Genomic DNA, 15,320 nt, shown 5'->3' with positions numbered 1-15,320 from the left:
TTTGATGGGGAACTCCTGCAAATGTTCAACAAAATCATCACACAGAGACAGCATATACGTTTCCGACAGCTCTCTGGTCTAGACAGGTTACGTAGAAGGCTTGAATCCAAGACCTTCAACAACAAAGCATATACACATAGCTAGATTTGAAGCAAGATTGGTCTAGCACTTTCAGGGTGAGTAAAGGCTCAAACAGGAAAATTCTGCATATTTAGGTGTTTCTATTTATAGAGTGCAATGTGACTTCTATTACAGGGGATTTGATGTGGTCCGGCAAACAACAAAACACAAACCAAACCAAATACTCCAGTCCTGTGCTCCTAATAAAAAGAACATATGTGACTTTACTGATACTGTGCAAAGAGAACAGTACTAGGTTTATGCAGCTATCTAGGTGTTATTCGTTAATATAAGCTTTGACTAACTAAGCAATATTAATTAATAATGACTTCTTTGTATATCTAGTTTCAATGCTGGATTGCATCTATGAAAGCAGCCCTTCAAAGTGCATTTCTAGAGAATAAAATTCTGTACTGCTCCTTCAAATGCATGTACATGCCTTATGGAAGAAGGACAATATTCCAGTAACTTCACAGAAATTAATATAAATACACTTCAGCTCTTGTAAACATGTCCACAGGGACCTCTCATACAACCGCAGAGTATTCTTCAGTTTTTTTCCATGTCTGCAAAACTGGAAAAGTGAGGCCATCTTCTTCCTGGGTGCTTTAAGTGCAGAGGTTTTGAATTTTATGAAGTTAAATATGTATAAGTGCAAAGTTTTAATCATCATTGCATATACTGTATGCATGCAAAAGGTGATACACATAGCTCCATTAGAACCCAGAACAGCTTCACATCCAGCTTGTGCCTCTCAATTTTATCAAATGGCTTTCAGAGTATTACAACATTAATAGCTGCCATGTATCAACAACACACAAGGACATTCAGAAATACTCAGAATTTGCTCATGTGGAAAGAAAGGCAGGGTATAGTGTCAGTCATTATTCTAGATCTGTATACAGTTCTCCAGTGGAAAAGAGACTTCTAAGTATAGAGTACAATCCAAAACTGAGAAATCTATAAAGGTAACACAAAGAACGGCACTAAGGGCCACCAACTGTAGAGATATTCAATTTTAAGAAAGGGACTTATACAAGGATATGGCAAGAAACAAACAGGATACTAAAAAGGAGCAGTTAAAAAAGCAAGAAGCCTTAGGGAGAGTTAAGAGAGTACTGAAGGGCATAGGTCAGCTCTTCAAAAATGGACTGCTTAAGCAAAGACAAGGGAAGCCTATTGTCATGGTTTAAGCCCAGCCATAACTCAGAACCATGCAGCCTCTCTCTCACTCCTCCGACCACCACCACCCCCCCCCCCCCCACCCCCCCACCTCCTGGAGGGGCGGGGAGGAGAATCAAAAGAATGTAACTCCCACGGGTTGAGATAAGAACAGTCCAGTAACTTAAGGTATAACACAAATCACTGCTGCTACCACCAATAATAATAATGATAAGGGGAATAACAAGGGAAGAGAATACAACTGCTCACCACTTGCCAACTGATACCCAGCCCGACCCAAGCTGTGATCTAGCCCTTCCGGGTAACTGCCCCCAGTTTATATGCTGGGCATGACGTGCTGTGGTATGGAATACCTCTTTGGTCAGTTTGGGTCAGGTGTCCTGTCTCTGCTTCCTCCTGGCTTCCCCTCCTCCCTGGCAGAGCATGAGGCTCACAAAGTCCTTGGTCAGAGTAAACATTACTGAGCAACAACTAAAAACATTGGTGCTATCAGCATTGTTCTCAGGCCGAAAGTCAAAAACACAGCACTGCACCAGCTACTAAGAAGGAGAAAAATGACTGCTACTGCTGAACCCAGGACACCCATAAGACATGGCAAGTCAAATGTAAGCATGAAATTCAGAGGGCTAAATGACAATTCAAAAAGTGCCTGCAAATGAAGATCACTGTGCTATAACAGGAAGCCAGTTAGGAAAGCAGTCAAACTGCTACATGTCAAAGGTGTAAAAGAGACAGATGGGGACGATGATAAAGCTGTAGAGAAGCTCAGTGAATTTTTTACATCAGACTTTACTGCTGAAATCTTTAGAGAGATTTCCACATCTATTGCACTTTCCTGAAAATCTGGCAGAAAAGCCAGGTCAATCTGAAGTAAATTCAGGAAATACTAGACCAAACAAGGAAGTTAGATGTTAATAAATCACTGGGGAGAACAATGGTCACACAAGTTCTGAAGAAACTCAAAATATGAATTTGAAGAAACACTAAGCAAGGTGTGAAGCCATCATTACAGAGAGCCTCTGTACTGAAGGACTCGTAGATCCTGCTTGCATAACTCTCAGCTACAGAAAGGGCTATACAGGGGGACCTGGGAACCACATTATGGCAAGTCTGACTTGATTCCCAGAATGAGTGAGCACATGAGAAAAAAATAAGAAAAAGGATAGAGATTAACAGACACTTTTTAAGATGGAGAGGAATCAGCAGTGCAGTACTTAGGATTAGTGCTGTGACTGGTGTTACACAGCATGCTCATCAATGACAACACTAACAGGGAAAAAAGTTGGCAGGTAGGCTTTAGTATAGATAAATTTCAAGTAATTTATCCAGGCAATACCAGCTCTAACCATTCCTACTGAGAAGATGGAGCCATTCTTGACAGTTCTCTAAAGTCACTGGTTCAGTGTTCAATAGCAGTCAAAAAAGCCAGCAAAATATGGGGCATCATCAGAAAGAAAGCAAGACAGGTCATTTCCGCCACAACTTGAGTGCTGTGACCTGCTTTCTACATACCAGGAAAGACATAATAATGGTAGAGGGATGCAGAAAAAGGCAACGAAATGGAAATGGAACAGATACTTTACACAGAGAGACTAAAAAGGCTGGGACACCTCACTCAGCTTGGAGAGAAGGCAGCTGAGGGTGCATATGGCCAGGTATAACACAAAAGCTACCAACTACTCAATGCAAAACTATTATTTGCCAAATCCTACAACACAGCAAGGCAGTATTTGCTGAAACGACCAATAAAGCCATTTATATAGAAAATATTTGTTTACCCAGCAGGTTCCAAGCTTCTGGAACTTGCTGTCACGCAAGGCTGTAAAGGCAAATGGTGTCCATAGGTTCAACACAGTATTAAACTCCTGGACAACAGGTCTATAAATAGACACTTAAAGTACTAAACGGGTATGTATCCTTTAATATCTTAACAGAGGGCTGTGGAAACTGGAGAGGTAGGGAGGGCAGTAGATCTCAAAACCAGCTGTTGAAGAATCTTCTGTTAACTTGTCGGACACAATGCTGGGCTAACTGGAACAGTGAGGCGGTTTAGATGCTATTCATTTTTTAGATAGATTCAGCATTCCCACATGCTGCACCACTTCCTGAGGATAAGCAATGACCAAGATCCATCACTCCTTCAGAAAAGGACCTCCTGCCACTGTGACAACCAGTCTAGAATTCATTGCATGTTTTAATACAGGAATATTGTCTTAGACATCTGCTTTCTCCCAGTATGCTGACCACTGTCTGCTAGTATTGAATGATAACAGCAAGCTGTGTGGTTCAGTTGATACGCTGGAGGGAAGGAATGCCATCCAGAGGGACCTTGACACACTTGTGAGGTGGGCTGATGCCAACCTCATGAAGTTTAACCATGCCAAGTGCAACGTCCTACACCTGTATCACAGTATGCTAGAGATCAGCAATCCCAGTGTCAGAGCAATCCCAGGCACAGCTACAGGTTGGGCAGAGAACAGATTCAGAGCAACCCTGCAGAGGACTTGGGGGTGTTGGTTGATGAGAAAATGAACATGAGCCAGCTTCAGTGTGCGCTCACAGCCCAGAAAGCCAACCGTATCCTGGGCTGCATCAAAAGGAGCGTGACCAGCAGGTCGAAGGAGGTGATCCTGCCCTTCTACTCTGCTCTCGTGAGACCTCACCTGGAGTATTGTGTGCAGTTCTGATGTCCTCAACATAAAAAGGACATGGAACTGTTGGAACAAGTCCAGAGGAGGGCCACGAGGATGATCAGGGGATTGGAGCACCTCCTGTATGAAGACAGGCTGAGGAAGTTGGGGCTGTTCAGCCTGGAGAAGAGAAGGCTGCATGGAGACTTCATAGCATCCTTCCAGTATCTGAAGGGGGCCTATAGGGATGCTTCTTCATTAGGGACTGTAGTGATAGGACAAGGGGTAACGGGTTAAAACTTAAACAGGGGAAGTTTAGATTGGCTATAAGGAGGAAATTCTTTCCTGTTAGGGTGGTGAGGCACTGGAATGGGTTGCCCAGGGAAGCTGTGAATGCTCCATCCCTGGCAGTGCTCAAGGCTGGGTTGGATGAAGCCTTGGGTGACATGGTTTAGTGTGAGGTGTCCCTGCCCATGGCAGGGGGGTTGGAACTAGATGACCTTCAGGTCCTTTCCAACCCTAACTATTCTATCATTCTATGATTCTATAAACGATGCAGTAAGATAAAATACACATATGGCTGGTATTCTTTCTCCTGTACAGCTTCTGGATTAGCTTCTTTATTTCTGTATTCTAACATCAGCAAAGGAGCAAGTTGATAGAAAACAAACATATTCATTATCTCTCATAGCAGTGATGGGAGTGGGACAGGAACAGATATGAACAGCAAAGAAAAGGACATAAATCAATTTAGTTACAGGTGTCAGAACTCTTTTTACACTTCTTCCCCTGAAAGAACCTTTTATGTCTCTAGGTATGGTACAGACATCCATAAGTAATTATTTTATCAATCCAGGTAAACCAAGATTTTAATTTATTTTTTAATTCATCACAAAGTTTCATTTTATAACACCATCTTTGAAGACAGTAAGGTGTTTATACCTCAAAAAAATTTTAATCAGCAATGCCGTATTTCCTGTCTTGTAAGTGAAATGTAAACTTGGACAGAATTAAAAAAAACCTCACAAGAAATGTAGTGAGCTTGTCTTCCAGACAATAAATCCTTTGTTTGGAGGCTCAGTTTCATTCATTACCTTATAACTCTTACAGCTTTAAAAGAAAATACTTTTGTTTGGTTCCTGGGGGAAAAAAAATAAAAATCTGTTACACAGAATAAAAACTAACAAAGTTCAACAAAGTTAACTCTCATGCCTGCTCTTGACAGCCTGCCTCATAAGCTATGCTTGTAATAAAACAAGCTAGAAAGGAACTAGCACTGGAAAGCTATATAATGAATTCCATTCACCACAGAACAGATAACAGGCATGAACACACACGAAATACCACACATTTTTCTCCTTAATTTGGTGAAAAGCAGGCTATGTTACTACAGTTCCATACTCCACTATTAATAATGCTACATTGCACTAAAATAGTATACAGGTACCTGTCACACATACAGGATGCTGCACGGTGCCCACGCACTGAGGAGCAGTCACAGCAAGTTCAAAGCAGGTTACATTAAGTACAAATTATCTAAGAAAACCCCCCAAAACAATATGACATCAAGTACTAAAATATATTTACACATTTATGTTTACTTTTACCATCTTAGACAAAGCAAAAAGGATAAAGTGCTAGAGAGTTTGCAGTTAAAGGATACTACAGTAAGTCTAAGGTCAAGAGCACGCAGGTAGAGAAAGGAGTAAGGTCTGCACTATTATACCTGGAAAATGATTTGAACATCTCTGACTTTGTCCTTGCTGTTGAGACGCCATGTGAGTTTGAAACCTTTGCAACCTCATTTTCTGGGTGTCATCACAGGCCGGTCAGGAATCGAAACCCTATTTCTGCTCATGCTAACCAGGACTACCAATTTAGCCTCCATACCTCAACATTCAGAGCTACAGAATGAAAATAGCTTGGAGAAGGAATGTAACTTCAACTATAACTCAAATATAACTTTGAGTTTCCTATCAGATAAGAGCTAAATAGACTGAATGAGACCTAAATACTTAGTCACCTCAGACAAACTAGATAACGGCACAATTTCAGGTAAAAGGAAGGAGCAATACTCCTGCTAAGTTTGGAAGCATTTCAAGAATACCAATATAAAACAGCCTTTTAAACAGCCACAGAGACTTTTACTCTTTTTGAGATGTCCTTAATTGATCAGTAAGTAGCCCAGTACCTATGTTCAGCTTGACTTAAACATGTAACTTGAGCAAAATTCCCCATCAGTTACAATAATGCTTCAGTCACACAGGTCAGGGTTGAGGCAAAAGTGGAGGGAGTGCTGTTGAGCCTGCCTGGGAGGCATTCAGGCCAGCCATGCCTGCAGACACAGCACAGCTCCTGCCTCTCACCTGCACCTCAGTGTGAGAGGATTCCCACACGGATACTCACTACCATCCCACAGCCACATCTTTATTCACAGCCCACAAAACGACATTGCAACTGGTGTGAGCGACGGGTTGCACAGTGGCACAGCCTGTCAGGCGGCCGTGAGCCATCCCGAGCTGGTCTCATCTGGTTCCCACCAGCTCTGGCACTGAGGGAGGCCCCCATGCACTAGAGCCTGGTCATGGCACCAAAACATCAGTCAGCCAGAGAAGTGCCTGGATACAAGAATATGGTACTGCTGAGGGCTGGAGACACTCTGTGGGGTCCTCCATGGCAAAGGGGCAGGGACACCCCCCAAGGGACAGTCTACCTTAGCACTGCTGTGATTATATAACCTGTAGTGTTGACGACGAGGGAAAGGGATGAATAAGTATTTATGTAAGTTACTTCGTTAATCATTTGTGGTGGTCTTGTTCCTCAGTATCTGAGTTAGTGATCAGAAGTCTGTACTGATTGCCAAGAATAAAAAATTAAATCATCTGACTCAAGCCTGTTTTGCCAGCAACACAGAGGTAGCTTGCCACAAGCTTTCCTGCATCAGTACTACATGCTGTTAAGGCACATGCCTGAGAAGGGCTGAAGGAAGCACAGAATGCAAACTCTGCAACTCCCGTGGGAATGCTGACTTAATTCAGACTTAAAAACCAGACAGCCTCTTCCATTCAAATATGTTCACTCACAAGCACAGACATTTTCACAGCAATATGAAAAACTGCTGTACTGTAAAGAACAGGAAAGTGAGTAGGAAGAAGAAAGGGAAATAAGAAAATGAAACAAATGTTCTTTCACCACTCCCCTCTCTGTGAGAAAGATGCATCCAAACATGCATAGACACACAAGCCAGGATCTCTTCCTAAAAAAAAACTGCTCAGGTATCTGCTTGCCTTTTACTGATAGGAGTTCAGTCAGTGTGAAATACCTCCAGATGGTTTCAAGTTACAGCCAGGGGAAGTAGCACCGTAACATTCCTCACAGCCACCCAAACCATTACTCTTCTATTTGATTCCATGTGGGGTCATCACACCCCCTCTGGAAAGCTTAGAGGTGTGATACCACCACAGGCATCTTCAGAGAGAGCCTAACAATGGTGTATTATGAGGCTTGTTGTAACATCCTTTCAATATTCTTAAGGTCCAGTGATTTAGAGAAGAGGGTCTTTTGTGTCTCCTGTCAGTTCCAGGAAGCTCCTGTCACTGGCATGGAGACTGCATATGGAAAAGAGCTGCTAAATAGACCGGTTAAAAGAATATAGGCCCAGTTTCACTCCCACATTACTGAAAACCATGAATGCTGCAACTCTGTTGAGGTCAGAGGAATTGCACTGCTCTGATGCTGGGGGTGAGACACCCATGCACCAGCTGTTACATTTCAAAGCCAGGGCTCCCTCTGCTACGGTCTCATAGGCTCTGCCTGAAATGCACCCCCTGAGGCCACCAATACCCGAACGTCCGTGCTGAAACAGCAGCAGCATGTGCACAGGCAGATCCCACCAATGTAACCCACAACAGCACTGGAGGAAACTTGCACTGCACAAAATAGTAAAGGTTTCTTGCCTCCAAAACTAGGCTGGGCTTGAATGAGTGATCCGGAGTGCTAGTAACAGATTCAGACATGAAGTGTTGACTTAATACCTTCCTCTTCTTCCACAGAACGAAAGGGATGCTTATGATCATAAAAGATCCAAGGTAAATAATCTGAGTAAAGCAGGCCATTTTTAGTAAATTTCTCTCTCCAGTGTATTTTAAATGCAGCCTGCTTACTGTTTCTGTTTTGTAACTTTCCTTCTGATATAAGCAACACTATAAGGTTATACAGATAGTCGTTCCCTTAGAACATGCCCTCACACTTTTTTATCCAGTCAGACTGTTAAACCTTGTTCAAGAAGCATCATCAGTGATTTCTTTTATTGTTTTTAAATAACTCTGCTTCCAAATACATGGCATAAGATAGAAGATGTGAATGAAAAAGCCTTTACTTCAAGTTTTAACAAACTGCTTGCACCATAAGGAAATAATAGAATGATATACTTATTCTGTTAAGAGACATCTTCATAAGAGTTAATGCAGAAACTATGATTACATAACTATGCACATTTTATAATGGAGTATTAAAGCAGGCATCCTTATTATTTGCACTGCACATTTATATAGTAAATGAAAGTGTGACTGTCACTAAGTAGATGTGGAAAAATCTCACATCCCCATCTTACCTTGTTTATCTACTGTTTTACACCATGAGTATTGATAAGTTTATAGCACATATGAAAACCACACCACCTTGAAACCAAGTGCAACATCCTAAGCAGAACTAAAAGCTGCTAGTTGTAGCTCCTTTAACTCATACTGTCTGCAAAACACAACTCTCACAAGCCATAAAAGCAAACAGGAAACTTGCCATACTTCCAGGCAGATAAGAACAGCTAACTCACAAAACCAGGGATCCTTTCATTATTGGAACAGCTCAGAGCATGTTTATGCCAGACCAGGGACCACTGTGTCCCTCCAGCCATTCAAATCCTGATCCTCTTTGTAAGAGTATTTGCAACTCAGTCCTTGGTCTCCCCATTACCCACTCACCCCTTAATATTTTACTGAGTTTAACAATCAGGATAGTGATTTTTTTTTTGTTACTTAGCAGCATTTCCCACTGAAAGCTGGGTTACACTGGTTTAAACAGTTTATAAAAGGTCTTGGAATGAAACTACAGGCTTGGCAGTCAGATTATCCTTCAGTACACAGTTCCAGTATCATTTTAGGCACATCTTTCTGTACAGACATTGTCCTGTCATTCTGCAAATACTCCAGATCACAAGACAGCTGAAAAATAGCAGAAGCAGCAGTACAAGGCAACTCAGAAAAAATAGTATTAACCTGCTGTACAGCAATTAAAAATAAACTGCAGTAGGCATGTAAAATGGCACATGCCATCACTCACTTTCCTCAGCCAGGAAGTCTGCAGCTTAAAACCACCTGTGGACTCTCAGCAATTATCACATTTCTCAAGGAGAAGCAGCAAGTGATGCACATCTGGCAACTAGACCATCTCTTCCTTCCCCCACAGGTTGTATCTTCTACTTTCAAACAGAATGTGCAGTGTGCTTTCAGTCTTTCTTGACTAAGAATACAATTGAAAACATCCCTTGGTGACAATTCCATATTTTATGGCACATCTGCTGCATCAAAAACCCTAAAAATACTTTTGGCACCAAGAATCCTGTGCATACAAAACAGTCCTTCAGTCTGACTATTTAATATGCCATCAGCTGGCCATGCAAACTAATTTAATCCAATTACAGTAGAGGTGATGAAGTCAAGCTGACTCTTAACTGAAGAATCATCAGCAAGAATTTCCTCAAAACACATGACACTGCAACTTGCTAGACTTATTTGGAGAGCTGATACACCATAGTGAAGTTTGCAATGCTCAGACTTGTTATAACAAAGGTAAGTGCAAAAAAACTGCTTTGCACCAGCAAGTAGAAGAGGAAAGGGATTCAACAAGAACACACTTTGTAAAGAACTGTAATCCTAATAACTTAATTGCCTTTGGGAAGTGCTACATCCCATTGCCTTCTCAAAAGTAATTTTATCTGCAACTTGATGCTCAGCGCTACAGCAATGAATGGAGTGGGGGAGGAAAAGAAACTGAGGGAACCAGTGAGAGAACTAAAGCTATCACTCTGTCTGATATATAACGTATAGGTACATGCAACGCTTGATCTACACATCCGATGACTCTGGAAAACTCCCATAGAAGCAAATGGAGACTGACTCACATCCAGGCTCTTTAAGCACCTACAGAGGCAGGGAAATTTGTTTTTGAATTACACAGCTGTATTTATACTTCAGTATTTATGTAGGAGTGGCCTCCTACATTGAGTGAGGCCCTACAGATCAGTATAAATTTGAAGGTACAGCCAGAGTTTCTTTTCCCTGTCTGCTTATAATGCAGTATTCCCAAATATTTTACAATATGTTAACCCCAGCTCATTGTTCCCACATAAATGGAAAACTCAAAGGTAAATAATGCACCAAGCCTCTTTAATTAAATAAGGAGTCTGGGGGAGGAGTTTCTGCAGACCCTTTTAAATCTTAAAGCCTGCCAACTGGATGAACAAAAGGTAGATTAGGCTCACATGATAAATCCCAGTAAATCTAAAAAGCCTTTGTTAATAAGTCACTAAGAGATTTCTTCCACCCCCCCCTAGAATTTCTCTTCACCAGAAGTGAGAGTTAAGATTATTTTAGCAGGTTTGGTTTCCAGCAGCATTAAATGGGTATATGCCTCATGGAGCTCTAATCTCCTCTTTTCTATAGAGCTCAATTCTCCTTTCATTCCTGCTAAAGGAGAACAAGTTATTTCTAGCTTTTATGTACGGAGCAGCTGCTGAAAATTCAGAGGTGAAAAAAGTTTATGAAATTGGTCAAGATCACAGGAAAATTAAACTGAAATTCTATATCGCTTTAATAGCAACGGCAACAACAGAGGTACAAAAGTATTTTCATTTCATTTTGGTATTTCTTTCATGTAGCAGGTTGCAAATGAGCCTTTAAAGTTTTCATTCATAAGTTAGTGTTCAGTAGCTTGTTCACAGAGGCAAATGACCTGTTAGTCTGGCAATTAGCATACTCTTCTGTTTGCAGTGAGACTTAATGAAGACATTATTAGAGACAGACCTTACTGAAGCACATTCAACAGACCTTTTACAATTGCTCAGCAAAGACCCAGATTTTAGCAAAACCAATACAATAACCACAGACAACATAGGTGACATTTAAAGCTGTGATAAATTTTTAAGAAGTTCAGATCCTATGTGGAACCATCTGGCTTCACTAATGAATTCTTTCCAACATCATAGATTAATCATATCTTCTCTGTGTGCAGTGCTGAAATCCAAACAACATATGTAATCCTAATATACATCGTGGAAGCATTTCCATCAGTTAAGGGAATGAAAGCAGCTGTACAAGACTTAAGATTCTTTCTGGAACAGTGGAAGCCACTGTCGTCATTCAGGCTCAGAAAAAGTTTTAAAAGTCCATTGCAACAGATAAGCAACGTGTTTTTAGAGCAATGAGAGAAAGGATATCCAACCTTCCAATGGAGGGTTAAAAACGGTCAATTTCACATCAAAGAGGGTATTAACCAGTCAAGGAAAAAACAAACAAAAAACACAAATAAACAAACAGAAAAACAACCAGAAACTACCTTTGTTACCCCCTAATTCATACCTGTGGAATAAAGTTTGGAAGAGCTTTTGAGCACAGTTCTAAACACAGCAAAAGCAAACAACTGCAGTATGTTTGACAAGTTTATGAAGGAGAGGAGATGAGCCTTTCTGCAAATGCAGGATGAAGCAGTCCAGGATACCTTCCAGCCCAACCTCAGGCCTGAACCCAAACTACCTAGAAGACTCTAACAACCATAGACTGTGGTTCCCAGTTCTCCAGAGTCTAACCAAAAACATTAAACCTCTCCCTACATGGCTCTCAAACAAAGCTTCTGAGCACACTTTCTGGATTTGTACATCCACAATTTTAAGACGCAGCATTTGGAGCAGTTCTGAACTCTATTTACATCTGCATTTTGTTTTAGGAGTGCTCTGAAAACAATTTGTAGCTGTTGGTTTATAGCTTTTCTAATACAGTGTGTTTGGCCTGCGTAAGGATATTGGTATGGATTTTGATTGACTGTAAAAATCGGATCATCGCCCAGAGGAAGTCCTAATGATCTTAAAGGAGGAGTCAGGGAGAACTCAAACCAGACCAAAAAACTGGTGAAAAATCATGCGTCTGATAGATTTAACTTAAGCCAATAACAATATGTAATCACTGCTTATTTCAGACTTTATATATTCCCTTTCAGCATTATACAAGTGAACCAAAAGAACTCCACTGATTTATTTCCTTCGTCCTCCTTTGCACCGTGTAGCAAGGCAAACTAGAGCTATGAAGAGATGCTTGCAACACTGAAGTATCAGATTTCTAACTTTCTTTGCAGCAGACCTTGTAAGATTTCCCTACAAGAGCAATAAAAATTGGGTCAGTGATGTTAACAAACTGTGAGACTCCCACATTCATACAAAATCCTAGCTGTGATACATATTAAACCAGGCATTTTCTTTCTGCTTATGTCTCTCTAAAAAGGTTAAACACCATTAATATAACACACACCAGCACAGGACCTGCTGCCTCCACTTCTAATGGATGGTCCTCTGGTAGCAAGCATTCACCTACTACAACCAACAGAGTCCAGTTGCTGCTGAAGTTAGAACACTTTTCTTGTAGTGTTAGAATGCAAAATGCTAAGGACAAGTGCATCCTGGAAACATTTTATATGAGCACTATGCTAGCAACTACATCATATAGTGATTAGCTACAGATGAGCACTATCATTTGAGGAAACAGAAAATATTGTGGGTATGTGCCAGATGAAAATTAACTATTTGTGCCATTTGACAGTTATTAGTAAATTTAATTCTGGTTTAAAAACAGAAGGCTCCTAAGATGCGCTCTTATAGCCTAGTTCCAGGAACATCTCAGCAAATATAAAGTTGCACAGGCAGACACATCCCATATTTGGCAAGTAATAATGCAAGTCATTAGGAAAAAAAATAAAGACGTGTAGGAAGTAGGGGGAGGGAGACAGTCATTCTGTTTGGGATTTGAAATGCGAGAGGAATTAATCCTCCCCTTACAGCTTCACTGACAGAAATGGCATTTCCAGCACTTCACTAAGAGGTGGCATCATTTTGGAGAGTCTTAGTGAGGAGCACACCTTCTAAATCCACGCTCCCCCTTCACAGAGTTCTGGGCTCAGAAACCCTCAGAAGCAGGATGTGTGGAAGCAGATATTTGCATTTACTCTCTCAGCTGTCCCTTTGTAGAGAGCATAATCTAGGCTTCAAAACAGTTTAAATTTTATTTCTGACTCGGGATGAAGTATCCCTATGGATTTACTCTGCAGAAGAAAAGACTGGGGTTACAACGTATCTATAAACTGTAAGACAATCTTTCCCATCACTTCTCATTCTTGGTCTCCAGCCCCTGCTCATCTGCTATGCCACTCCTTCCAGCTTGAGCACAGGGAGTGGTGCCAGGCCAGAGTTCCAGATGTGCACATATAGGAAAGAGGATTATATGGCAAAGAATCCCCAAAAGCATACTGCTCCATAGCCCGAAAGCAGCATGCAGAGAAGTGATTTCACATCCTCTCCCACTCCCACAAGTTAATGATTTTAAGCAGTCACCTCCTTTCTCCATCCTTATGTAGGATGTTGAAGTGGTGTCACCAGGATTTATTCTTCTTTGAGACCCTAAACACGTTGTGCAACGCAGTACAAATTACTTTAAGAACCGCAGAATTTAAAAAAAAAAATAAACAACCCCCCCCAAAACAAACCCAACAAACAAGGAAAAAAGAAGGAAAAAAAAAAAAACAACCCAAACCAAACCAAAAAACAAACAAACCCCCCAAATCAACAAACACCTACATTTTGTCTGAAGCATGAGAGATGTAGACATGCAGCTACAGAACATTTCTACATGTGCCTCCACATACACAACCTTATGTTTGAAAGTCCAAGGGAGAGCTAAAGAGACAATCATTTCAGCCTAACTTACAAGTGCTCGTTCTTAACTAACCTGAGCTACCTGCCAACAGAGAACAATAAGACTCTAACAAATTACACATAAAAGATGGCAAATACTTACTAGGCGGTTTACTTGCTCTCGGGCTGACGCGCTCTGGGAGGGGAGCAGGAGATGAGCTCTTCTCTCCACAGAAACCCAGCAGCCGCTCTTGCTGGGGACTGGGTGAGAGCTGGGCTGAGACACCCTCTGGAAACCCGTGGCTCCGATGCTCCAAGCCCGGCATATGCCCTCAGCCCGCTCCGCTGGGCTGGCCCACTGCAGGCGGCTACCTCGTCCCTCCGGAGGAGCAGGTTTCCCTCCTCCTTCCCCGCCTACTCCACCTCCCCGTGCAGAGGATGCCCCCTTGCCCGCCCCCGGGCTTCCCGCCGCGTCCCGGAGCGTATCCGCCACAGAGAGTCCCGCCGGGGTGGGCAGTGCTGCCGGAGCTCCCCCGGCCTCAGCCCACCTGCCGCTCAGCTCGGCTCGTAGCCGCTGCTCCGGGAGCCGGCGACGCGCGGAGCTGCGGGGGAAGTGGTGCCCGGCAGCGATACGTGCTGCGGCCAGCGCGACTCCCTTTAACTCCTTCTGCCCCGCCAGAGCGGGCTGCCGGCCGCCTCGGAGCCTTATTCGGCAGCGGCCGCGGCGCTGGGGGAGCCTCGGACTAGCCACCGCCAGCGGCTGGGCTAGCACCTGTGGAGTGCGGCTCGCCCAGGTGGGGCCGCTGCTATGGGGACCTGCCTGAGCGGTATAGACCCGTGTACAGGATGGGGGGGGGGGAAGGAGTGTATAGGGGTGCACATCGGTGCTATTCTGAGCCAGGCTGGATGGCGCTTTGAGAAACGTGGTCTAGTGGAAGATGTCCCTGCCCATGGCAGGGGGTTGGAGCTGCTTGACTTTAAAGGTCCCTTCCAACCCAAACTATGCTGTGATTCTATGATAGAAACGTATACAGAAGAGCACATAGGGATGTGGTGGCTGTGTAAGGTGTGTTTGGGGGTGTAGACAGTGTGTGTAGGGACTATATGGGGTGCATGAGTGGGGAAGCATAGCAGGCGTGTGTTTATAGGTTTGCATGGAATGTCTGAAATGTGTGTGGGATGTATATATATTTTCTGGGCTCAGTGTATGGCTTGCATATAGGGGGAGTACATAGAGGATGAATGTAAAGGTCTGTATGGGACTTGGATAGGATGATTATTGGAGGGGGATATTTATAGGGGTTTGCATAGGAGTATGTATAGAGTGTGTAGGGATCTATATGGAGTTGTAGGTCTGCTACACACTTCCTCGATTCTGGGGCACTCTCTGGGACACATGGGAGCTCGGGACAGCCCTTTGTCTCCCCCAGCACCCT

At 42.7% G+C, this 15,320-nt stretch overlaps 1 protein-coding gene across 4 annotated transcripts in view; it reads right to left on the bottom strand.

Annotated features, from left to right (window-relative positions):
* The window catches only part of MYLK (myosin light chain kinase), a 227,777-nt gene extending 213,504 nt beyond the window's left edge, over window positions 1–14,273 (bottom strand). For 2 of the 4 annotated variants that reach the window (XM_062607070.1, XM_062607069.1), the window contains exon 1: window positions 14,048–14,272. In XM_062607070.1, the coding sequence (XP_062463054.1) occupies window positions 14,048–14,210 (163 nt within the window). In that variant the 5' untranslated portion in view covers window positions 14,211–14,272. Of the gene's footprint in view, window positions 1–14,047 lie in introns of all 4 variants that reach the window. The other 2 variants (XM_062607068.1, XM_062607071.1) reach the window with 2 other exon arrangements.
* Between the last annotated feature and the right edge of the window lie 1,047 nt (window positions 14,274–15,320).

This window comes from Pezoporus occidentalis, unplaced genomic scaffold (assembly GCF_034315485.1).
Source record: "Pezoporus occidentalis ecotype Australia unplaced genomic scaffold, CSIRO_AGI_Poc_V1 ctg12, whole genome shotgun sequence".
NCBI classification, from domain to species: Eukaryota; Metazoa; Chordata; class Aves; order Psittaciformes; family Psittacidae; genus Pezoporus; species Pezoporus occidentalis.
Note: the sequence above shows the minus strand (reverse complement) of the source record. Positions and strands in the feature narration are given on the sequence as shown.